Source organism: Vanellus vanellus, assembly GCF_965231255.1.
Source record: "Vanellus vanellus genome assembly, chromosome: 9".
NCBI classification, from domain to species: Eukaryota; Metazoa; Chordata; class Aves; order Charadriiformes; family Charadriidae; genus Vanellus; species Vanellus vanellus.
Genome location: NC_138914.1, coordinates 162,238 through 186,135, shown reverse-complemented (window position 1 = coordinate 186,135; position 23,898 = coordinate 162,238). Strand labels below are relative to the sequence as shown.

Below are 23,898 nucleotides of genomic sequence, written 5' to 3'. Positions count from 1 at the left end.
AGAACTCCTACAGACGAGATACGGAAAGCTCTCCCTAAGTACTTGTTCCATGCTGTGAACAGGCCGAACCCAGTGCTTTGACAGCAGAGGGCACGTTGAAGCCAAACAGCTTAAACACCATCCCTCCCTCTGATCCAGTCTGACTTGACACCTGGAGTTTGGTGTTACAGCTCAGTTGCTTTTAGGAACCAGACATCACACCCAGACAACATTAACTGTTTTACCAGTGGCTTTCATCACAGCTTGAGGACAAACTCTCTTGTCATAGCAAACAACTTTCCAGGTGATTTGCAGCCAAGAAAAGTTACGGATGAATTTCTGCTGCAGAGAAGATGGGGGATGACAGGTTTCGCCAGAAAATTATATGAACCAACAATTGAAGGCAGCCTGTACTTTTACTCCCCATCATTCCCGAGAACAAGTTTCTTAGTGTATAATAATCTTATGTTGGTACTAAAATAATCTAACCCAGGTGATTTACTAATGAATTTACCAAAAGCCTACTTTACCAGCAACCAAAGTATTTTCAGTGGGCAAAGAGGAATACACGTTCACACAGACAAATAAGCAGAGAGATGCCATATCATTAGTACTCAACAAAATTGCCCCTGCTTGTCTTGCCCACAGGAGCATGTGGAGGCAATAAGCACACGCAGTGACAATATGGCTTTTTAAAAGCCTCTTTCACTCTGCTTTTGGGAAGCAAGTTTCAGAGGCGTTTATCATTAAAGGTAAATTTTTGTTTATAATCAGGTTTTGTAAGGTATCTCAAGAATTTGAAAGCATTATGAGAGCCACATCTCCAGCTCTATCAGGCAGAGCACATTGTTTATGTGAAGGCTGACTACTACTTATTTGCAGAGCTAAGGAAGGCTTTACTAGCCAGAACACTGCAAAAGAGCACACTGCACCAACATCAGCTAGAGGGGCCATGGAGATGACAACTGATCTGGCAGTATGCAAGTGTCAATACCTCTAACTTCTGTTCTGCTTGTTAAACACACAGCATAGTCCCTTCCCACCAGTGCTCCTTAGCAACATAACGAGTTTGTACAGAGTGAACAAGTTTGAAATGAACATAGCTAGCGTGCATTGCGATTTTGCTGAAAAGAACAGCCTCAGTGTAAGCCCCGCCACTGCAGACTTCCCACTGTAGCAGAGCAACAGCTCGTCTAAACGTGCCACTTCTGTCGCAGTAAGTGCCTTGTTCCATTGGTTTCATCTTAGCAGTACACAGGGAAAAATAAAAAGCTCTAAGTTTCTTAACACAGTTGCTATGCGGATTGAGTTTGTGCGCTGTCTTTGAAACATTTTGAAGGTTTTTTGTTGCAACTTTACTGGATTAAGAGATGTCACATAAAAAGACAGAGTCTGAACCAACTGTGCATTTCTGGCCTTTATAGCAATGCAGCAGAGGATTGACAGCACTAACTGTCTGACACCATTACTTTCACCATCCCTTCCATAACAGTCTTTCCACTTTCTTTGACTTTACACGACACAGAAATGTGCACAATAGAACCCTTCAGTCGTTTAACTTCCGCTGCAGCTGTGACTTCTTCTCCAGTATACAAAGGAGCTGGAAATCGGATCTCCTGAGAAAGAAATACACAACCTTGACCAGGCATTTTAGTACCCAGAACTGCAGAAATAAGTCCATTGATCAAAACTCCGTGCACAATAGTTCTTCCAAACCTAGATTTTTTTGCAAAATCTTCATTTAAATGCAAAGGATTTGTGTCACCTGTTAAATCAGAAAAAGTAACAACATCATTCTGTGTAAAAGCTTTGGTAAGTTCAGCTTTATCTCCAACTTTTACGTGTAATCGCTGAAGTACGAGACGTCCAAGCAGTGAGTTGATAACTGTTAGCTTTGTCAAGGCTCTTTGTCGGAAATCCCCTCCAGAAATTCCATACCTGAAGGGCTGCAACATCTCAAGCAACTTCTGCTGTGTACAACCAAACCAACAACTGCATTCAGTCCAAGACTAGTTCTCTGCTGTTCCCAAATAACGCAAGAAGAAATGGAGATGTCTAGTTTGGGGGAGAAACAAAGACAAAGCAAGAAACACTAAAGCATTAAAAAACAAAACAAAACACCAAACACATACAGAGCTGAAAATACTTAAATTTCCCTTTTACAGAAAAGATTAAAAGCTCAGAGCTATGCCTGAGCAGATTTTTGTTTAGCCATCGCTTTGGAGACAAAGAATTCTTGGAACTCATTTTATTAAGCAGCACCCTCAGGAAAAAAAAGGAGCTCTGGAAGTGCATGTTTACACATGCATTTTTAAATGAGGTCAGTCGACAGTGACTATTAGAAAGGGAAGAAATGGGGTAAGGGAAATAAAAGATGGGACCAAGGTGTGGGCCAAGAACAAAACTTTCCAGAAATTATTTTCTTGCTGATGTATTAACGAGATCAGGACTCCACACTGGAACGAAACCATTAAGTAATGAGGCAGGCACTACTGTCACATTTTACAAGATCCATTACTACTTCAATGCAGGCTTACGCACCTGCATTGAAAAGCATTTCACTCCCAAACCAAGACATTTTTGCATCTAGGCCATCTTTCTACAAAGAGGCAGCGTGCTCAGGTAGCCAGACAACCTTACAGCAAGAACTGACATTTGGGAGACATCATCCATCCCCCGCAGGGCTTTACCTGCAGCACTCGAAAGGCACACCTCCTATTCTGATAGAAGCCCAGCAACGTTAGAGCACTCCACAGCTTGACAAGACCACTAAATAAAAAGAAAATTAATTTTATTAATAAAATTTGTTGTTCTCAGTTTTCCTGCAGTGTAAATATTTTAAATAAAAGCATATTACATGAAGATTAATGAAACCTTAACTGAGTTTAACCACAGGTAATTTCACCAGAGTTCCAGGAGCAACACTGTGCCCCGGAGTGTTATTGCAATGACTGCAGTCTCTTGTCCTTGACATACAGAGATACATACTGTAACCTTTTCAAGTTCGCTTTACCGGCCTTATTCTTTCCGGGCCTTTAAGCTCCTTCCTCCCCCAAATCACCTACAGTTGTCTTCACCATTTAAACCTGGTGACCATTCTCATCTTTACCATAGAAATAAATTTAAAGCCACATATTTCAATGGTCCTGCCAGCCCATTCTGTTTTAAAGGAGGAATAACATACTGATGCACGTAGGTTACAAAAGCTTAGTGAATTCTTATTTTCTGTATACTCTATGCAGACATCTGCAAGTTAGCCTTAATTCATCAAAGACCATTCTTAGGTTAAGCGTTCTGTTTTCTTATGAAACATATTTCTATGGCAGTGCCTGAAGTGCCTGCCTGCTGCATCTTACCTGCTAATCACTCTTAATATGGCAGACAGAGTTTTTTCCTCATATGCCAAGACATCAACAGGCAAAGCTGCCCCAACCTATGAAAAAACACGTTATTTACTAAGTACCGTCCTGTGCTCATATAGTGTTTTACAAGCAAGTAAGCGAATTCACTGCCAGCATATGGCATCATTAAAGATGTTGCAGTTACGCTCAACTCCCACACAAGCGTTTCCGCTACACCACCGCTGGATTTCACACAGCGCCCTTCCCCTCGGAGCTCTTCAGACAGAAGCCGCTTTTAGTTCCGCGTTACAGCCGGAGGAACGGGGGCCCAGCGGTGGCGTGACTTGCTCAAAGCCACCCAGCGATATGGCAAACAGCGAGCGCAGCTCTGCGGACTTCCCCTCCAGGCAGCTGTTCCCTCCCCGTAGCTCTCCGTTCGAAGCCTCGCTGCAGCAAAAGCACCGATACCCCAAATTCTAAAAGCCGGGTACTTCGCTATGGACGCGGAGGCAAGAGGTACAGCCCCAGCTTCGTGCGCAGCGGGCTGGGACGCGGCCTGGAGAGCGCGGCACCGAGTGACAGGGCACCGGGTAACGGCGCGGCAAAGGGGCAGGCCGACCCGGCCCCCGCAGGCCCCCGGCCCCCGCCTGCCCCGCTCCCGCCAGACGGGCCGGTTTCGGGGGCCGCGCCGACAGAAAACCCACCGCGGGAGGCAGGGACAGGCCGGCCGCTCCCGGGCGCCTCTCCCGTCCCCAGCCCGGAGCCGCCGGCCGAGGGAAGGCGCCCGATCCCGATCCTGGTCCCGGTCCCGGCCCACCTCTCCGTGCAGCTCCCTCAGCGCCGACACCACCAGCTGCTTGAACTGCGCCGCGTTCGGCCGGGCCCCGCCGTCCGGCAGCTCCCTGCGGGGAAGGAGAGCGAGAGGGCGGGATGGGAAGGGGGGCTCCCTCGGCGGAGGGGGGTGGCGGCAATCTCTCTCACACACACTCGCTCACTCACAGGCGGACCCGCAGATAATGGTGCTCCGCGCCGCTCCGCACCACCCGCCGCTCGAAAGTGGCGGCCGGCGCCTGGGCTCCCGCCATCCGCCCCGCAGGCCGCGGAGCCGCCCGCCCCGGCCCGCCCCGGCCTTCCTTCTACGGCGGCCCCGCGGGGTCAGCTCAGCGCGCCCCGCCCCCGCGTCGCCGTGGCGACCGCGCGGCGCGAACGGGAGGGGGCCCGCTGAGGGCGCTTCGCCTCAGGCCCGGCCCGCGGCCGCCGCCTGCCCCGAGGCCTCTCCGATACGCCGAGGCGGCTGCTGGGGAGGGGCTGCGCTCGCCGCTGCTTCAGCCGGGGCCGAGGGACGGCCCCGAGGGAGGCGCCGGCCCCGGGCAGAGCAGCGCTGCGCCCGCCCTGCGCGCCGAGGCCCGGGCAAGGCCCGCGCCCGGGGCCCCTCGGCCGGGCGTGGGGGAAAGCAGAGCTCAGCCTTTCCAGATTGAGGAAGGCAAGGAGCAGCCTTAATCTCTGGGAAGCTGTGGGAACAGATGGTGCTTTTGAGCGCTACACACTTGCTTTTGGCTTCAGGAAGACAAATATTGAACACTACGCAATAAACACGCTCTTGGAGAGAAGTGAGCAGAGCTGCTCCTTCACCTCCCCTGTAAACAGATTGCGTTGGTGCTGATGCAGTTCCTGGTGGAGTGTGTTGTCTGGCACCAAAACGCCGAAGGCACCGTGTTATCTCAGGCTCCGTTTTGCAGCAGCCACCACTGGAACAGATTGAGAAGTACACAGAAGCAGGTTGGCAGCACCAAGTTGAGGAGGTAAAAACTTCAGTACCAGCGTGAATCCGTGGGGCTGGTCTGAAGATTAGCGTGAAATACATCCTTCGGAGAGAAAACAGCAGAAAGGATGGAAGTATCTTGGCTCTGCTAAAATGATCAAACATCATTCTCAAGAACTTTACAGTCTTTCTTCTTTAAAAAAAAAATAAATTATCCAGTAACACTGCAGTAGTCTGACACCCACCTGATGCACCTGAGTTAGGGCCCAGCCCCCAAGACGCTGTTTGCCTTTGCCATGAAGCTACTCAGTTTGTGCAAAGGAACTTTGGGGTTCATGCTGTTTTCTGCGTTTGGATTTGGGGTTTTCTCTCTGTCCCTCCTCTGCCCCAGGTGCTTGGCGAGCTTTGGACCTGAGCCCTAACACATCGACAGCCTCCTTGCGTGTCAGGCTGTAAAGGGCACATCTCCCTCTCTTAAACAGGCACTGAGCTGTTTTCATCTTCCTGCTGCTGATGTGGCACAAAGCCTGGAGACAGCGTATTTGTGTCAGCTAAAGCCCTCAGTGATTTTAAAGAGGTATTCATAAGAAAACAGCAACACATCTCACAAAAACCTCCCCAAGAGGTTATCTAATCCACCCCTGCCTCAGACAGATATTCTAAGCATTCAGCAGAGCTAGTTTACAACTGTTCAGGGCGAAGAAAAAATAATCAAAAAATGTAGTGCTGGAAGACTTCACGCTCCCCCAAGCGGTCTGTTCTAGCTGTCTTCCAGACAGATCTGTCCGATGCTTAATCAACAGCTTCCCTGCTGTAGCTTACACCCCATATTAATAGGCCTGTCCTGATCAATATGGGATCATTCCTCCTTGTTTGAATAGTCTCTGTCCCCTTTCCCCCAGTCCTTCTTTCTACAGGAAGAAAAAAAAACAAAACAGTTTTTCCTTACCCTTCCGTAAAATGTAACATTTTTCTAGATATTTATCATGCTGTTGCCCTCGACCCCTTCAGGCATCAACATCTTCCTCCAGTTAAAGCGCCCAAAGCTGAAGTACTGTGTTCCAGCAGAGGCTTTCTCATGTTTAGCACCACAATCCCTCTGAACTACTCTCCCACACTAACTTTCAAGCTGTACATAAAATAGAGTGTTTAGAAACTAAACTTAAGCAAAAGCAAATAGTGATTATTTGAACGGGTAGTTTCACATGTGCCAAAGTAACTTTCTTTTCAAATTGTTAGTTAGGTTAAAAAAAGGCAGCTTGCCACATAAAGCTTGCTGTAAGTGTAGGCCAGCAAGAGACCTTCAGGAATACTGTTTCTCCAAGGAACCGAGAACCAGTCAGCACAGTGCTCAAACAACAAATCAGTTCTACGATAATTTGGCAGACAGGTCAGAGCAGCCAATTTTATTGGGAGCAATAATATCTACAGAAACTGGTATTATTTTTAAGATATTAGTAAAATTTTATCACCAAACAGCAAAACTTGGTGGTCAGGTAATGTATAAATCTCTTTTGGTTATTGCAACAGGGCGAGTGCTGTTCCCCATAAGGCTCTGATAACACAAGCGACAGTAACTCAGGCACTCCCGAGTCCATCTCGTGAGCTGCTGTGAAGTCCGCTCCTGGTGACAGCACTGGGAGGGTGGTGTCAGCTGCAGTAAGTCAATAAAGAGCACACACAGGATCGTACAGGAAGGCTGGACACAACATGTCAGTTTTTTATTAACCAAAAGTGAAGCTGAACCCCAGAGTGGTTTAACTTGTTAGAACCATATGTTTATATGGCAGATATTTTTCTTTCACGTTCAACACTATAGTGCAAGAACCAAACTTCGCAGCTGTTCATCCTTTGAGAATCAAGTACTAAATGTAAAATGAATTAAAATAAGGGTCCCTCAATGAAACAATTAAAAAAACCGCAACATTTAACTCAAAAGAACAGACCGATTTTAAGAACTCTTAGGAAATTCTCCCAAGTGAAAGACCTTTAAAAGCACTTGGAGCCTTGAGGTAGCAACTTTATGCAGAATTTAATTCCCCTCCTGCCCCACAGAGCAGAGGAAAATTAGTAGCGCATTATTAGCTCCAGCCAGCTAAGCGGAGTTGAGTGTTCTCCTATGAGGTTAGTGACTTTCTCTTGCATCTTGAAATAGCAGTGTAGCGCTGCAGACGGTCAGGAGGAAATCCACAAGGAAGGCCTCTTGAAATAAAATATATGGTTTGAAAAAAGTGAAAATAATCAGTAATAACTGTAACAACAAGGATTATCTGGAGTGAAAAAACCCAAGTGTTTGTATTTTGGCAAGACTAGTTTACAAATACATGTCAAGAACAAGAGTCCACTTTCAGCTAACAGAAAAGAAAGAATGGAAGTGACATTCAAAGGGGTTTTGGGTTTTTGCCCTCGGTGCAAAGTTGCACTTTGTTTTTAAAGTTTTGTTTACAAGTTTTAAGTTTTGCACTTCTGTTTCTAAAAAAAGGAGCACTTTTGCTCTTTTTTGTTCTTTACATTGTGAAACCTATGCTGTGACATTAAAAAATACCATATGCCAGGATATTTGACCACCGGAAGCTCCTCTCACTGACTTCACAACAATCACAAGCAGGGAATCACAAACAGGAGACTTTTTTCCCCTCTAAGTCTTGAAGACACAATCCTCTTCGCCCACTTTGCTGCTGAGTTCCTTTATTAAGAACTAGATCTCTCTACTGCCAATTTCAAGAGACTCCACAGCAGATTTACTGAACACAGCAGTAACAACGCAACACCTGGGCCCGTTCTCCACAACAACTGTGATGAACAGTCATAGTGAAAAGGGATGAGCTGAGATACAGTGATGCGGCAGATCTTTACGAACAGGCGCCTCACTTCACTCTCTGGTCTTGGTATCACCACTCACATGCTTTCCAACTTTGATCACTGCTGGTGCTCTAACCAGATACCTGGGAATGTTGAGTATCTTACTACAAGCTTCTCTCACTATCTTCATGCTCCAAAATTGTACAGAACAGGTTAGTTAAACCAGACCAAACTAATGAGGCGCATGGCAAATTATAGCTTTTAAACAGACGAGCCTTTTTACAGGCTCATTCTCTTTCAGCTCAAGGTCAGGTTGCCTCTTTACACCACAGAATGATGTCAGACAGATCCTGGATGCAGGATGGCATTGCCCAGTATGCCTTTGCTTCAGGGAGTCTAGAGAAAGGTAAAACTTAAAAGCTTCTTGCTTGCATGGGATCCCAATCTTCTGACTTTTCGTTCCCATCCTTTCCTTTGACTTCTAAAAGCCAACAAATCCTCCCTTCCAGACAGAATTACCTTCAGAATCTAACATCAGCCTCGCCTGTTCTTTTGGTTAAGCTTCAAAGCAATTGCCAATGTTTGCATATGCTGAGGTATACAATCCTGTCCCGCAGAGAACCAGAAGGCTGTAAGAACCAGAATCCATCTGTAAGGCAGCCCAACCTGCCAGGCTCCTCTGGATAAAAGAGAGGATATTCTGCCTGGGAGCAACAAAGGCCAGCTGAGGATTATTCACAGCAAGTTTCTCTTTAATTCACATGACAGTTTAGGCAGCACAGAAACTCATGCTGTTTTGGAGACCAGTATGTCTGGTTCGCAAGACGGTCATGAGCTGGCTTCAGACTCTTTCTTGTCTTGGAGCTCAAAGTATCTTAAAGTTTTATCTGTAACCAATGCGAGGATGTGATGAGTGTTTTTCTTCATTTTTTTCTTAGTTTTTTGTTTGTTGGTTTGATACTGGGTTTTGTTTTTGTTTTGTTTTGTTTTTAAGTTCTGTAATCAAAAGAATGAGTTTGTCTTTGGTGTTAAACCTTGGAAGCATGAATGAAGTACCTGCTGCTGCTTTGGCTATAATTTACAACAAAAAAAACAGCCCAATAAAGCAAGGGAAATTCACTGTTCTAAAATACATGCAGTTAGAACAGCCATTAGACATCACAACCAGGACTTTAATAATATGGAAACACCTAGTTCAGTGGTGTCCGTTACAAATCATTTGCATTATATAAAAATATGACTCCAATTACAGTAACTGGACAACAGCCATTCAAACTTACCAAGTTTCCATCTTACTCATATTGCAGGAACTGGGAGGAGCTCATCCATTTAGAAAAAAAAAAAAACTCCAGAAATCGACTTAAGAGTTGCAGCTAAGCATCTCGTGCCTTAGAGAAATGTCCACTGTGGTAACTAGAAGCAGGAATTCAACATTAGCATCCTTCTAATCTTGCTCACGTGGCCATGAATTAAAAATAAAAAAAATCCACAATTAAAATTTTTTAACCCCATAAAACACCAGTAAGTTTTGCCCGAGCTGCAGAAGAATGCAAATTCAAAGGGTCACTAGATTTATTACCTACAAATTCAATGTCTTAATATAAATATTCTGTTTGTACACCATAAAAATGTCCTTCTTATGGTCTGATTCTTATTTAGATAATACTCTCAATAAAATCTCAGCAGTATGCCAATTAAGGTCATTAAAGCTATAGAAATAGAATCTACCTAATAAATGCTGCAAATTTAACAGGTATTTTAGATAAACATAATTAGCTTAGTTATCACCTAAACCAAAAAGACTCCTCAAACACACCAACTGCATAGTCAGCAAAGACATTTGCTTTACAAAGTCAAATGTTGCCAACTTTTGAAAAGTTTAGCAAATCAACATGGTATTTGGAAGCATCCAAGTGTGTAATGCAGTTAGAATACTGTGAAATGTTAGGACTGGGGGGGCTCCTGTAAACAAGTACAGAAGTAGTCTTCATTTAAATTACAAAACATTCACCTCCTTAAAAAGCTTTAAAACTGACCCAGTCAACAACAGTGCCCTGGGAAATCTAGCAGTATAAAGGATCTCCGTAAGCAAGAGAAGGTCATGTATTGTGATCTCACCACAATAAAACGTACTCAGTGTCAGGAACAAGGAGCAAATTTGGGGAGATGACAATTATGATACCTTCAGGCCATTTATCTGAACCACTGCACTTTTTTGGGCAGCATAGAGTAAAACAATTTTCTTTGCTGCTCAGGAAACACTTAAAATATAGTAATGCTTGATTTTCTGCATTTTGTTGCTAAGCAGACTTTCCCGTGTCCCCAGCTCAGTTTACTTGGTTTAAAGAGCTATAGTACCTGCAGCTTTCAGCAGGTGGAAGAAAACTTCAGTGCCACCTTATTAATTGGCTGCATTGATATTTTAACTTCAAACCCAGATGCTACAATTAAAAGCAAATTTGACATTGTGTAAGGAAAGCATCAGATGAAGGTAATAAGCCATAAAAGGCTCATGTTCCACAGGTTGCCTCTGCAGAACAGGCAACCTCCCACTACTGAATCTGATCTGAAAATTTATCCCAACGGTAACACGAGAAGGAAGGAGGCTTCTATATCTTGCACACTTTGGGTTTCATATCAGGCACTTGAACTGTTGGACAGATGCCATTCTGAACCAAGTAAGTGAACATAGGGTTAGAATCATCTTTAATCTAGGTCTAATAATGAAGTATCAGCAGCAAAGTGGAGGCAGGGAGTGAGCAATCCATCTGTGCTGAGACTTGTTTATGGTTTCTAAAATGCCCAAGAAGACAGCAGCAGTAACTGTTCCGTAGTGTCCGTTTTCCTTGTGAGTTGTGTTGCTGATAGGAGGCTTTTCTGTGTCTTGAACTAAGAAGGCATTGAGGTACCCTGTGCCTAATTCCCTGGATCCAACAGGTCCATGCTAGAGCCAAACATTGCCACCAGCTGCTCCTCATAATGTGTTATATTCCTCTTCATAATGTCCATGCAGGGCCCAAGCAACCTCTCAAATGCTTGCACATCCATGACTGCAAAGGAACAGAGGTGAAAACAAGATCGATTGTCAAAAAGGACACCACACGCCAATCTATTTTTTGAACTCAGACCCTTAGTCCAACCCACTTGGGTTTGAGGCTTCAACAGAAGCCACAGAAACAGAAATCATATTTCTGATTTCCCTCTGTACTGTTATTTGGAGAAACAAGATTAATGAAATACATACCTGACCCAAGGATAAATACAGAAGCCAAACACACACCACACTGGCATTAAAAGATCACCTGAAAGCTGTGTGTGACAAACAGGCTGTAGGCAAGAAGGTGATGCTACTTACCCCTTCAAAGAGCACAGGCCACACAAGCAGAAAAAACAGAATCTGCTGGAAGGAAGCAGTGGTGCTTCTCAAACTTCTACGTGGTGATCCACTCCAGCCCATGCTCCTAACTTCTCATGTCTGACCACCAGTTACCAAAAGGCTGCTAGGGTTTGAATAGCTGCTCACTCAGGCATGGTCCACAAAACAAGCAAAGACCAGAAAAAGGGTAACTAGAAACACAGAAGATCTGCTTACCTAAACATTTGACCTCCCCAACAGCATAGGCAGAGGCTGCTCTGGGTTTGTTGGTAACAAGTGCAAGCTCTCCAAAATACTGCCCTCTGTGACACCGGGCAATCTCCACTTCTTGATTAGCTTCTTTACTCGTCATAGTCTGTTAAACATTACATTTTAATCATTTGCATACAGTTCTATCTTTGTATGAGGCTGCGGTTAATCCCAGGTATCTTACAGATGCGCAACAGCTCATTGGTTTAGGGCTTTTAAACTAGCAAGTCCCAGAGCACGGTCTGTACTGATAGAGCACCTTAAGAGCATGTTCAATTAGAAGTCTGAGAAGCAAAGTGTATGCCAGTCCACAAGTTTTGAGATTGGCAGGTATTTACTGTTACAGCTTTGCGAACTGCTGTTACATTAGCCTAACACAAGTTTTATCATGCACAACATGTTACTCGCTAAGGCCTCTTCAGACCACACAGAGATCTGTTCAAATGCCAATGTCTAGTGTGTCACTAGAGATAACAGACCACAGTTTAAGTTGCGGTTTTCTATAGTCCTAGAATAAAAGTTTCATCTCCACTCTTAAGGCCAGGGACGTTATATCACATTAGCTTGCAGAGGAGTAGATACAAGCAAAAGACCTTCCAACTTTACTAAAAGTGACTTCTGGCTCCTTCAGAACAGGTATGGGATTTAAAGCCTACATCACTTGAGTGACAATGACAAATATAATGAAATAATGTCTTAAAATAAGTCAGGGTAGGATTTTTCCCACCACTTGTATCAATAGACTGATTCGGGAATTGACCTGAAGCCTAATCACCCAGTTTGAACTCACCTTGCTTTTAATCAAGATTTTTACTTCACCAGATTCTACAATGTAAAAACAATCTGCTTTATCACCCTGTGGAGAGAAAAAGGGAAAACAAATTATTTTTGAGTTTACTGTAGAAGTATGTATAAATGGTATTAAAGCATTTACTCTGAACTAGGCCTTGTGCAGAAATCTGCTAGAATTGACAAATACTCAATCTCTTAATGTTAAAAGGTGACTGGTAAGGTAATATACCAGAGGAACCCACAGGGGAAGGAACTATTAGTACACATAATTCAGTGAGAGGGCAGGTGGAAAGGAAAAAACAAAGGAGATTGACAATATATAGCAAAACAATGCAAGTGCAAATCTTCTGATCCTGATGACTTCAAAGTATCCAATAGTCAGTGAAACTAAGCAGGGCCTACAATTTCCATAAGCAAGTTTTAATAAAACACCAATTTAGTGACTGCATTTCTAGATGTCAGTAGGAAGGAGGAGCCATTAAACTATGAGCTCAGTCAATCCAGGATAAAATAGTGGGAGATCAGCATAACCCAGAATAGCTGTATTTCAGGAGCATGAACAGAGAAAGTAAGAGGAGGATAGTTTATAGAAAACCAAGTCTGCAATGCAAACAGTCTATATAAGGAATGATGCAACAGCTGTATAAAGGTAGTGAGAGTGGCAAGGAATAATAAAGCACTCAATAGCATCATGCCACTGAAGGAAAGTAAGTCACATAAGGCAGGTGGGAGAAAATAAAAATTAACAGCCTTTTTATATCAAGTTCTAGAAAGATATCACAAAGTAGTGTTGAATAACTGAGGGTGAAATAAAAAATTTTGGTTTAGTCAAATTCAGCTGTTACTATGAAAAAGTCACTGCGAGGGTGATCAAGCACTGGCACAGGTTGCCCAGACAGGTTCTGAAGTCTCCATCCTTTGGGATATTCAAAAGCCATCTGGACATGGGTCTTGGGCAACTGGTTCTAGGTGGCCCTGCTTGAGCAGAGGGTTGGACAAAAGAACCTCCAGAGGTCCCTTCCAACCTCAACCATTCTGTGAGTTTTTAGAACCTTTATCACATCTATCTAAACTGCATCAGGTTGCAGACCTTCAACAGATCGTATTTTACATCTGCTCTGGAGAGCTTCGGCAGGACTTAATATTTTGAAAGTTTTAGCTGTGGCAGAGAGGACTTTCCCTCTCTATACCAACCCCTGTGGGCTTGGCATAGGACTGGAAGTTAGAGCAGAGAGCCAGCACATGCCTCCTGCTGTGAATCAGAAGCAAAGGGACTAAAGGCTTCACAGAGACAGTGGCTGGATAAGGAACTGATAAGGAAACGGGAGCGGTTCAGAAAAAAAAAAGTGAAACAATGTGAGGAGAGAGATAAATCTGACATGAAGTCAAGTGGGCAAGGAGACTATGAATGTGATGGGAAGGATAAAGAGACAGATGATTATGACTTCAGTATGAACATGGGCTGGTAGAAGATGATGCAAGATTTAAACACGGAGTTAAAGAAATTAGGCCCTCAGCTAACCTTCCTGGGGATGGCCATAAACCACCCAGCACAAAGCTTTTCATTCACTGTTGCCATCTATCACAACATGAACTAATACACTCAGCACACTTCTGAGGGTAAGTACTGAAAGAATACTTTTTTTTTTTTAAAAAAAAGAATGAAAAGAAACTGAGTGGGAGACATCCTCGTAACACCAGCAGGCACCAACAATTTTCAAGTGTTTTAAAGCATATTGCCCTTAACTGAAGGGTCAAATTCCAGAAAGGTAATTAAAAAGTAAAATTATCCATGAGTGAAAAGGGGTTCATAGTATTGATGCAACTGCTGTAATGTAAGAGCTATCACATCTTTTCCAAACATAAGATTTCATAATCTTTAGCAGTGTATTACCATCACCCAGACCTATCCAGACTATTAATCCTCCTTTTAAGGGCAATTATATCCTTGTCCTTAATTCAGTTATTACAAAAGATTAAAACCAACTGTGTAATTGGATCACTGATTGCGTGGGTTCCCAGTTTTGAGACTGATTTATAAGCTTTGATTTTGGTGACAGTTCAGTTTTCTCAGGGTCTTAAGCAACAAGATCTTCAACTTACATAATTGAGGGTATTTTTGGAGAGAAGTAATTCGGCAGTATTTAGTTATCAGCAAACTAAGGTTTCCTACATTCAGAGTTATCTGGCATTCAAGGTAATTAAGATTAATTATTCAAGACATTACCAAGGAGTCATATTCTGTTTATAAAACAAGATGATAGTTGTGATCAAAAGCCTGCAATTTCAGGTAAGTCCAGGACTTTCTTGCATTAAGTTAACTATAGCACTTTTGCGACAAACAGCAACCGTGAGCTAAACTTGATGCAAAATTCCAGTGTTTCATCAGTAAGTGTTCCAAAAAGTTATTTGTGTCACAGCCAAAAATATCCCACAGCTTTAGCTTGAGTTTGTCCAGCGTCATGTTCCACCCCTCTGGCCTTGATCTATTACAGCAGACAAGACATATACCAACAACCAAAGGCTGTTGATTGAAGCCAGACTACTCCACCATTGAAATACTCTTTTTAAGAGCATCAGGAAAAACAATGGTTTTAATGAACCCTGATAGTTTCTTAGACTATTTAACTGAGTATAATATTCCACATTACTTCATTTAGTTTCATGTTTGGTTTGTTGTTCAGTCAGATCTAGGAATTAGAGATGCCTTTACTACACGCTTGTGACTCCTTGTTTAATCTGGTCATAGGTGCCTATGACAAGTCAAGCTGGGGGCTGTCATGGAAAATTGCATAGACAGACATTTAATTTCAGCTTCTTAAGGCATGCTTCCCTTGAAACCTTGCAAAGACCATTTATAAAAAACAAACATATGAGAGAAGAAAACCCCAGAAAATAAAGTAATAGAATAAATTTTTTAGCAAAAGACATACTGGCTGTTCCCCAAACATTCAAGAATTGGTTAAATAAATTGAAAGCATTAAAATAATAAGTGATGCCAAGCTGGTCCAAGTAGTAGGATTCTGTATGTCAATCCTAAACAGGAAAAAAGAAGCAGAGAAAGGAGAATGATAAATAGAAATTTAGACTTCAAGTACCTGAGAAATGATACGTTCCCCATCTTGATACACTTTCTCCCCTATAACATCCACTATCTTCATTCGCTCTGATGCCTGGAACAAAGAGGAAAATTAAACGTCATCATCTATTATAGTATATCTCTTGTAAACTTTGTAGCCCTGAAATGAAGGGGCATTCACTAGACACAACCACACAGTATCTGGGTACTGAAAAATAGAGCCCCTACTACAATGACATTGTCGTACTGCACCACAGCTTTCAAGACTACCATAATCAATAGGGAAAGAAAATTGTCTAGTGTCCCATCTGTGCACTTTTCTTGCCCCGAACATTAATAAATAACTGATTTGGCTGGTTTAGAGCCAAGGAAAAAAAAAAAAAAAAACCACACCAACAAAAAAAACACCAAACCAAAATCACATCCTTTAAAATTCAATTGAAATTTGAAGAAAACATTCAGAAAAATGTCATAAACTTCCTAAGAACAAACTTCAATGAGAAACGAAAGCAACACATTTTCAAAATATTTGAATCACCATATACTTGAATATGTGGGGGGTTTTTGTGTCCCAGAACTCATTCCTACAGTGGAGAGAGGACAGGGCTATGAAAAGGATACTGGCTCTAAATTGTAAGCAGGCACTGCAACAGGATGCCCGGCAGCAAGGGCAAGAGGTACTAATCTGACATGCAATGAAGCATGCCTGAGTCTTCAAACACCAGAAGAACACTCAAATTTATCTCCAGTGTTTCCCACTGCCCATCTAGAACACCCCAAAACAATTTTATTGCTTCAGAGCAGTGTAAAAAACATATTAAGAAAGGAAGAAAATTCTACAGTTAAAATGAACATCTCAACAGATGATTCAGTTGTAATCCATTCATTCCACAAAGGCGCCTCAATCTAGCCCATGTTCGAGAAACTTAATTCTAATCCACACATGACTCAACTGCAGCGTGTCATGCAAAAAGCCATCCAGTGCTAATGAGTTATTTTTCTAGATCTTTAAATATTTATGAGTCATTTTTATGCTCAAAAAAAGTCACTAGTTTAAGCCAGGCACTGAGGGAGAAGGTGTTGTGCAATTTACACATTCCACAGGTACTAACGTATGTCCAAAATAATATATATTAGAGGTTGCTGTTCACACCTAATGATACTTCACAATTTTGTAATCTTCTCTCAAAGGGATTAAAAGTTCTTTCTCAAATACTAAAGATTAATGCTGAAAAATACTGTTATGATGAGAAAACAAAGAAAAGCTAAGTTATGGTGTAAGGCAAAGAAAGATATATACTAATTTCAAAGCAGTTTCGTATGGCTCCAAAAGCCCTCTGAAGACACAGGCTGAATCAATAGCTTAGAATTGACAACTTACACATTGTTCCTGAAGTCATGCACCACATGAGATCTGCCTGCTCTGCCTGGTCATTTTGTTCCCAGCTAGCAGTGCTTCCCTTAGCCTATTCTTAGTCTACCACCTGAATATCGGTTAAGGTTAAAGCAAGACCTACTGTGGCCCACATCTTTGTCTCAAATTGAAAATCATTCATGGCTGATGAAGGCCAAATATCCCAGCAATTGTATCATTACTTCAATATCACATCCTCTAAGGCAACCACAGCCCTGAGTTCCAATTTTCACTTTAATGCCCGTTCTCTGACATATTTATAGATGTTTTTTGTTTTGTGGTTTTTCTTTTAAATCTTTACACAGACTGAGATAAAAATCAGAAAATCGCATACTGTGAACAAAGGATATGAAAAAGTATACAACTTCAACAATGCAAATTAAGTTGTACAGTAAATGTGATACCAAAGCAGCTCTTAAAATTTTGCTCTAAGCAAAACTGACAGATTTCTGATATAGCAGAAACACTGACTGCAGAGCTAATGCTAATGCAAGAATTTGATGCAGATGTCTCCAAGAGGCTTTACCTCCAAGGATTTAAGAAGGGGCACAGACTCAATAAATAATTCATATGTCTTCCTCTTCTTTGCATTATTTTTCAATATAATTCTTCTGAATGTCACTCGATCCTGCAAGAAACAGCACAGAGAAATACATTACTCCTCTCAACTCAAATGTTCCCCGTTTAAAGAACTGACAAACACGAACTAGTATTTGCAACAAACACCGGGTCTGAGAAGCCAGCTGTTAAAATGATACCATATCCATCACAAGGGTGATCATAACAGCTCTTGTGAGAGGACTTGTTTCAATTACAAACTGAAGGGAGCTGTAAGAATTAAGAATTCCACTTTTAGTCTATCTTGTACTGTTCTTCAGAGTTGAGGTTTGGGGTTTTGTTTGGCTGTTATATCTTCATGCTTCCTCATACAATGAAGAAGTTATGCTCTTCTTGCTGAAGCCATTGGAAATTGGCATTTCCAACACTTATTTGTAAGGGAAACTGCAGGATTAAGTCTGAATTGGATTCTTCTCTACTTGAGTCACAGATTTCAAAAGTAAGCTGGAGATTTATACTTGTCTGAAATAGATCAGGAACACAGTATCAAGCAGCAACAGGCTTGATTCACTCCTCCACCTTCTAGGCTCCAAGAGGCAGCTTTTTGTAACAACTACTTCCTAATTGCCAGCTGTCCACATGTAACATAAGCACCCTCCTGATGGAAAAACTGTTTGGTTTGCTTTTGAAGCCCAAATTTTGGGCAAGATTCCCACCAACCCTCCTGCCACCCCAGGCATTTTCCCCAGGCAGCAGCCAGTGATGTGCAGGCTGCATGGCCACTGGGCGGCACTACGTGCCCGAGTAAAGGCAAGCTCGCCCAGTTAACCGCAGCTCCTCTCTCAGTACCTGCAACGGCAGACATATTTGAGAGTTTATTGTCAGAGATCTTAACAAAATGCTTTTTATTTCCACGCAGAAAGGGAAGGGCTCAACCACTGCAAACACCGATGAAAAAGGCCACAAGAGAGCCGAAACTAAACAGCAGGTCCAGGCTAAGGGGAAGGGCACTTGCCCACCAGGTATTTTTGTTAGTGTTGGTGTTACAGTAATGCCCATGGTCACTGTTAGGATCAGCACTGAATTACGAACAGAGCGAGAGTCGCAGAGTTTACCTTACACATGAGGCCACAAGTGTAAAAATGAAAAAACAAAACGAAAAAAAAAAAAAAGTCAGAGGAGAGGAGCAGAAATTTGGCTAGGAAAATAGTACAAAAAAAATCTTTCAAGTTTACATATATCACAATTAGCAGAAACATCTGGAGTCCGGAGAGCCATTTGTCTGGATCTCATTTTCCGAAAACATCAACTGATAACTTAGCAGAGACATTTTGAGGTGAAGAGATATTTTCAAATAAGAGAACAGTTTTATGGCGTACAAGCTGCAAATACTTGTAACTTGAAACAATGACTGAGACATGCGACGCTAGTGGAACATAAAAGTTGAAGGAGGTGAAAGATGAAGGGAAGAATGGTATTACTGTTATCCAAAGGAAAACAAGAGATGATAAAGCATGAGGGATATTTTTATTTTTTTAAAGAAATTCTTCAGTGGTAGAAGTCTCTTCAAATGTACATGTTTGGAGAAGCAGAAAGGTGCAGAAATGGTCAGGAGAATTGCAAAAGCATAAAAAATTCAGAATTCATTTGTTTGAGAGTATCAGTAAGGGAGGAGAAGCAGCAGTATTTGAACAAAAAAGGCAGAGCAGTGAAGGATGTGCATGCGACTGTGAGGTTTTCCCCAGACACGTTCAGTAGCAAAGGCTGAGGATATTTCTCTGCTCCAGAAGAGACCCACGTTTGATAACTGCTTTGTGCCTGAGCCTTCCAGGCTTTTGTTGGCCTAAGTCTGCAATGCAGCAGGAGTAATCCACACTCCCTCAACGGCAGATAACCCATGAGCTTTAGCAATGACTTCTGCAGACTAATAAAAATGTTTAAATTACATCAGGCACAAAATAGTACAGTAAAACATGGCAACAACAGAATAACTGGAAGAAATAACTGAAGCTTTAGGCAGGAAAATGTAGCCTTAGTTAATAAAATATCCAGAGGACAGATGACTAGCAAGAGGTCCCCCTTCAACTACAGCTTGCTAATTAAGTGAATGTAATCACAGATAAAACAAACCCCAAATCAACCCAATTTCTGCAGTTCTTTTCAAAGGCAAAATGGAACAAAGAATCATTATCTCATTTTCTTCCTTTTATGAATGAGCCCAGTTTGTAGGTAGCTGCTTTGTTCTGTCTTGTTCAATAAATTAGATTCTGACATTACTCCCTGGTTGATTTACCAAAATCTTTTCTTTCAGCTCACAAAGAAAACGGAAGTCAGATCTCTCAGCAAGCGCCAAGATTGCATAAGCAAGCCGTGTGTAGCAGCTTATCAGTCCTATAATCAAGGTCACAACACATGGTCAACCCCCAGCGATAGTTGCCGAGGAGCTCAGCGCACACAGAAAGCATACAACGCTTCTGGCTTCAAAGGCTTCGTTGATCGCACAATCCACTTATTATGTGAGCCCTCACAGATGAGTAAGAGAGCACTGTGAAAATAGCCCTATCCAAATAGTACAGAGAAAAGAACTAAAAAAGGAAACTAATGTCTACAGCTTCACATTCAACACTGCTGGGCTAGAGACAAAGCAACACCATCATTTAGCGTGGTATCTCATAGGTCATGCTGACCTGAGAAACTCTTCCAGGGCAACACAAAGAGGCCAGAACCTCATTACAGTTTATTTTGAAGGAAAAACAAAGCTTTGGGCAGTTTTCCTAGCTCTTCAAATTACTGACATCCTCAAGATCTTTAACACCTTCCCATTCCCCTAACAGCAGACAAAATGGTAGGAAGGTGAGTTGAAAACACAGAACGTCATTTAGATACTGTTTCCCCCTCCCATAAAATATGTGCATTAATGCCTCCACTGTCCTCTGCAGGATGAAAACAAACCCGGGGTTTCACACACCCCCCCAAAGCCATGATTATAGCAAATGCAAAATAATAAAGGGACAGATAAAACAAGTGATGTAGTTTTTACAGACAAGTTGTTCTAGAAAGGTGGCCAAAAAGATTTGCACAATGGATCTTTTATGCCAGGAGGTGAGATAACAGGTCATGATAAAATAGCTGTTGGCACAAAGAGTCATACCAAGAGAAGCACTGGACACGGTGAGTTAATGTTTAAAATATTATGCAGATGAGAGCAATTTCTTTTCCTTACCAGTCCCCAAAGGGCTCCTTCTGTTGTGGCAACAATGGTGGCAGCTCTAGGAGTGTTGTACATCAATGCCAGTTCCCCAAAACTGCCATGATTATCATAGCGGCCCACACAGCGTGACTGGTTGTCTTTTGCTACAACAATGTCATACAATCCCCTGGAAAACAATGGAATAGATGCTTTTTATTAGACAACATTCCAGTATAGATAATAAAAACAGCTTGCTGTTATACAAATAGTCCTCTTACTGCTAGGCAAGATGGAACCTGTTTTATTGAGCTTTCCAACTGTCTGACACTAAGCTCCTATCCACACTATTTTCACAATAATTCTCTCTTAATAAAGCATTTCACTCCTTATAGATCTGGGCAACACCTACTTGGTTTCCTCTGCATAGTATGTTGACATTGCTATTGTCAGGGTGATAGGTAGTTTCATCATCTTTAACAGTATTTGTCTTTTCAGAGCGTGCGTGTTACCCAGTGATGCCCCTTTAGAGTGACCTGGATCCATCTATAATCTCTATTACCCATTTTCCTCAGTGACAGCATTGCTGCAGTACCTTTGGGATAAACTCAATCCAGCTGCTCACCTGCTGCTGTGGTTTTTGCCTCAACTCAAGCTTAAGGGTATGTCTATATCCTAACCCCAAGATGCAGTTGTAGTTTGTATCTGCATACGTCCCTGCTAGGTTCAAACTATCCAACTCTTGTATGGACAACAGGGATGCCGTAGAAGCACAAAGATCACAGGAAGGGCCTTTCTTTACATACCTAAGATACTGAGTTAGCTTTGCAGTGCTAACTGAGCAGTCTTAACACGAGCAGCATATACTGATCCTCAGGTTGGAGGATTTAAAGCCAGTTAAGGCATGTTATACGTGCCACATCTTTACACTGTAGCACAGAAATCTTCAGAGGCAACAATTTCTCACCTGGTATTTGTCTAATAGATCCCTTATGACCAAAACTTTTATCACTCAGTTCAGCTTCACACCATGCTGCAAATCTGAGCACGCTGACAGTTGCTGAACCAAGCAATTTTATCACAATTTTTGTGGAGGTGTGGCTACTGAAGAACACAGGTTACAGCATGCAGTGCTCCATTGTGAAGAGCGTCTGTTTGGCTCTCACAAAGCTCTGTGTGCTCAGGCGACTGTAGGATGCACAAGCTTAGGAAGCATGGGTAAGTAACTTCCAGCAGTTTTGCAGAACATTAAGGGTTCTGCTCTAGTCACACTGACTTCAAATTAAAGCAGCCAACCTAAAAGATTTTTAATCCCCCCCTCCTTTTTTTTTTTTTTTTTTTTTTCCTATAGCCCACCTCTAGAAACAGGAAAGTTCTCTAAAACCGCTGACATCTAGCTAGGATCTCTGAACAGATCAAGAGAAAGTGTTCAAGTACCAGAAGCCTCCCTGCACTTTCTTTATAGGGAGCTGTAACCTGTTTAAATTGGAAAGGCCTCTTCACCCTGATCTCCAAGAGGCATGCTTCCTACCATCATAATGAAATTAAGGGAACAGTAACTCAGAATTTACTAAGAATCAGAAGACTACTCTGATGAAACTGCAGGTACAAGTCCAGCTAGTCAAAGCTCAAGACAAATCTGGATCAAACTGCACCAGCAACTGCATATGAAGAAACAGGCTGTGCACAGAAAGGTAGCCCATTAAAAGTCAAACAAACGTCTGTAACACCCTTGGGACTGTCTTATGCTTGGGGCTTTAAAAAAAATATAGCTGGACTAGGCTTGGTTAATTCTCAGCTATGGCACCAGAGATCATTCAGGGACTAGCTACTGACCTAAGAGACATTACAAAATATATCATGTCCTGGAGAAAAGCAGGTAAGGAACACCATCCCACCTTTAAGCAGCTGAACACATATATAATTTTCCCCAGGAGTTTAGATCTTTTTCAGAAGGAATGGTATTATCTCCCAGAACATCATTAGCCACATAAGAAAAAAAAAAAAAAAAAATCAACAGAAATAGCAGTAGGTGAAACTTCTCATGGTAAAGAAGTATAGGAACAGACTCATTGGTGAGACTTGCCTAGTATTAACAGCAGGAGGTCTTTCAGGATTGCTGATGGACAGCCCTGAGTTTGTTAGGTATCTTTGAACACTGCTCCATCTAAAAAAACGTGCTATAAGACAGCTTTATGCCAGCTTCATTTGTAGGAGATTCCACAAAGTGGACATTACATGCATCAAACAAACAAATACAATACATCAAAGTGAGGAAACTTTGCACAATGACTTGAGGATCTACTATATTAAAGCCTTTCAGACCCAGACAAAAAGTTTGGCTACTGAATCACAATAGTAGATGGGCCAGACTCAGAGATGTCAGAAGATTCAAGAAATTCAGTCATTCTTTGTCACCCAAAAAGCTAAAGGAGGAAGCTAGGCTCATGAAGATTGCATAACATCCTTACCAGACAATTTTTACACTCTACTGTTTACTCACACCTAGGAAATAGAGAAAGAAACTAACAGCATGCTAACAATAAACTAAATAAGGATTAGTGTTGATGGAAAGTTTCACTAATTCTTGCAATGTCCAATATCCCTTAATGATTCTCTGACAGATACCAGAAGCAACAATCTTCAGAGGTCTTTTTGATCTAGAGGAGCCATCTGTGAGCACCTTAAGTGAAATGCAACAACTTCTTCCCATCCCTCAGCCTGAAAGTCACTTACTAGTACCATTTATTTCCAAATAACTATAGCCATGTAACCTTCAGCCAAGCATTCAGCTGTATGTGGCCCAAGGACTGAATTGGTGAGGCGCCACTGGGTGACCTTGGCTGACCTTGGCTCAGATTTACTGAGAAAACTGTTGCTGAGCTGTGAGACAGACCATGAGCAAGATAAGAAGAATAAAAACACAGACCAAAGTGTAATCATTGAGATGGTAATCGTTAGGAGCTCAAGGACTCAAAAGAAAAATACTGACATGAAAAAATATAATACCGCAAGGGGAAAAAAAAAAAAAGGCAGAAAAGCAGAAGAGGGCAACTCAGCAAGATTGCGGATCAGCCTGTTCCAAGAGGCAGAGGCCAGTGCTGCCCCTCCTGACTGACAACTGCTCCATCAGCATAGACTCATCAGGTGCCTCCTCAGCAGTGATGAGCATACGAATGTTTAGCCATGCAACACATTCATCCTAGCTCTACCTTCCCTGCAGTAAGCACTAAATAGCTGCTGCATCCTTAAATTGCAGCTATCCTGCCTGCTGTCCCTCTGTGCATGGCAAAAGATGCTCATACAAAAGTGATCTGGAGTACTACAACCAGAAGACTTCGGGGGGAAAAAAATTAAAA

General features: G+C 42.2%; 2 protein-coding genes across 5 annotated transcripts in view; both read right to left on the bottom strand.

Moving 5' to 3' along the window:
• Nucleotides 1-1,378: 1,378 nt before the first annotated feature.
• Nucleotides 1,379-4,441, bottom strand: LOC309675408 (ribonuclease P protein subunit p14-like). 4 transcript variants are annotated; one of them, XR_014269493.1, is made up of 6 exons: nucleotides 4,320-4,441; nucleotides 4,138-4,222; nucleotides 3,336-3,412; nucleotides 2,670-2,748; nucleotides 1,918-2,034; nucleotides 1,379-1,595 (listed from the first exon to the last, which is right to left on the bottom strand). XR_014269493.1 is itself a non-coding variant. In XM_082487720.1 (5 exons), the coding sequence occupies exons 1-5, from the start codon at nucleotides 4,403-4,405 to the stop codon at nucleotides 1,978-1,980; spliced, it is 384 nt and encodes a 127-aa protein (XP_082343846.1). In that variant the 5' UTR covers nucleotides 4,406-4,441; the 3' UTR covers nucleotides 1,850-1,977. The 4 variants fall into 4 exon arrangements, 2 of the variants coding, with proteins under 2 accessions (XP_082343845.1, XP_082343846.1); XR_014269494.1 differs by lacking the exon at nucleotides 1,379-1,595 and adding an exon at nucleotides 1,660-1,744; XM_082487720.1 differs by lacking the exon at nucleotides 1,379-1,595 and having other exon boundaries at nucleotides 1,850-2,034.
• Nucleotides 4,442-9,035: 4,594 nt separating this feature from the next.
• LOC309675634 (cAMP-dependent protein kinase type II-alpha regulatory subunit-like) overlaps nucleotides 9,036-23,898 on the bottom strand; it is a 64,836-nt gene continuing 49,973 nt past the window's right edge. The window contains exons 6-11 of the mRNA XM_082487958.1: nucleotides 20,576-20,729; nucleotides 17,321-17,422; nucleotides 15,400-15,474; nucleotides 12,300-12,365; nucleotides 11,477-11,615; nucleotides 9,036-10,934 (exon numbers count right to left, since the gene is read on the bottom strand). Coding sequence (XP_082344084.1) covers nucleotides 10,801-10,934; nucleotides 11,477-11,615; nucleotides 12,300-12,365; nucleotides 15,400-15,474; nucleotides 17,321-17,422; nucleotides 20,576-20,729 — 670 coding nt within the window. The 3' untranslated portion in view covers nucleotides 9,036-10,800. The remainder of the gene's footprint in view (nucleotides 10,935-11,476; nucleotides 11,616-12,299; nucleotides 12,366-15,399; nucleotides 15,475-17,320; nucleotides 17,423-20,575; nucleotides 20,730-23,898) is intronic.

Bases quoted from the DNA above. Each gene is read 5' to 3' on its own strand.
- LOC309675408 (XM_082487719.1), bottom strand. From the start codon at position 1,934: ATGTTGCAGCCCTTCAGGTATGGAATTTCTGGAGGGGATTTCCGACAA.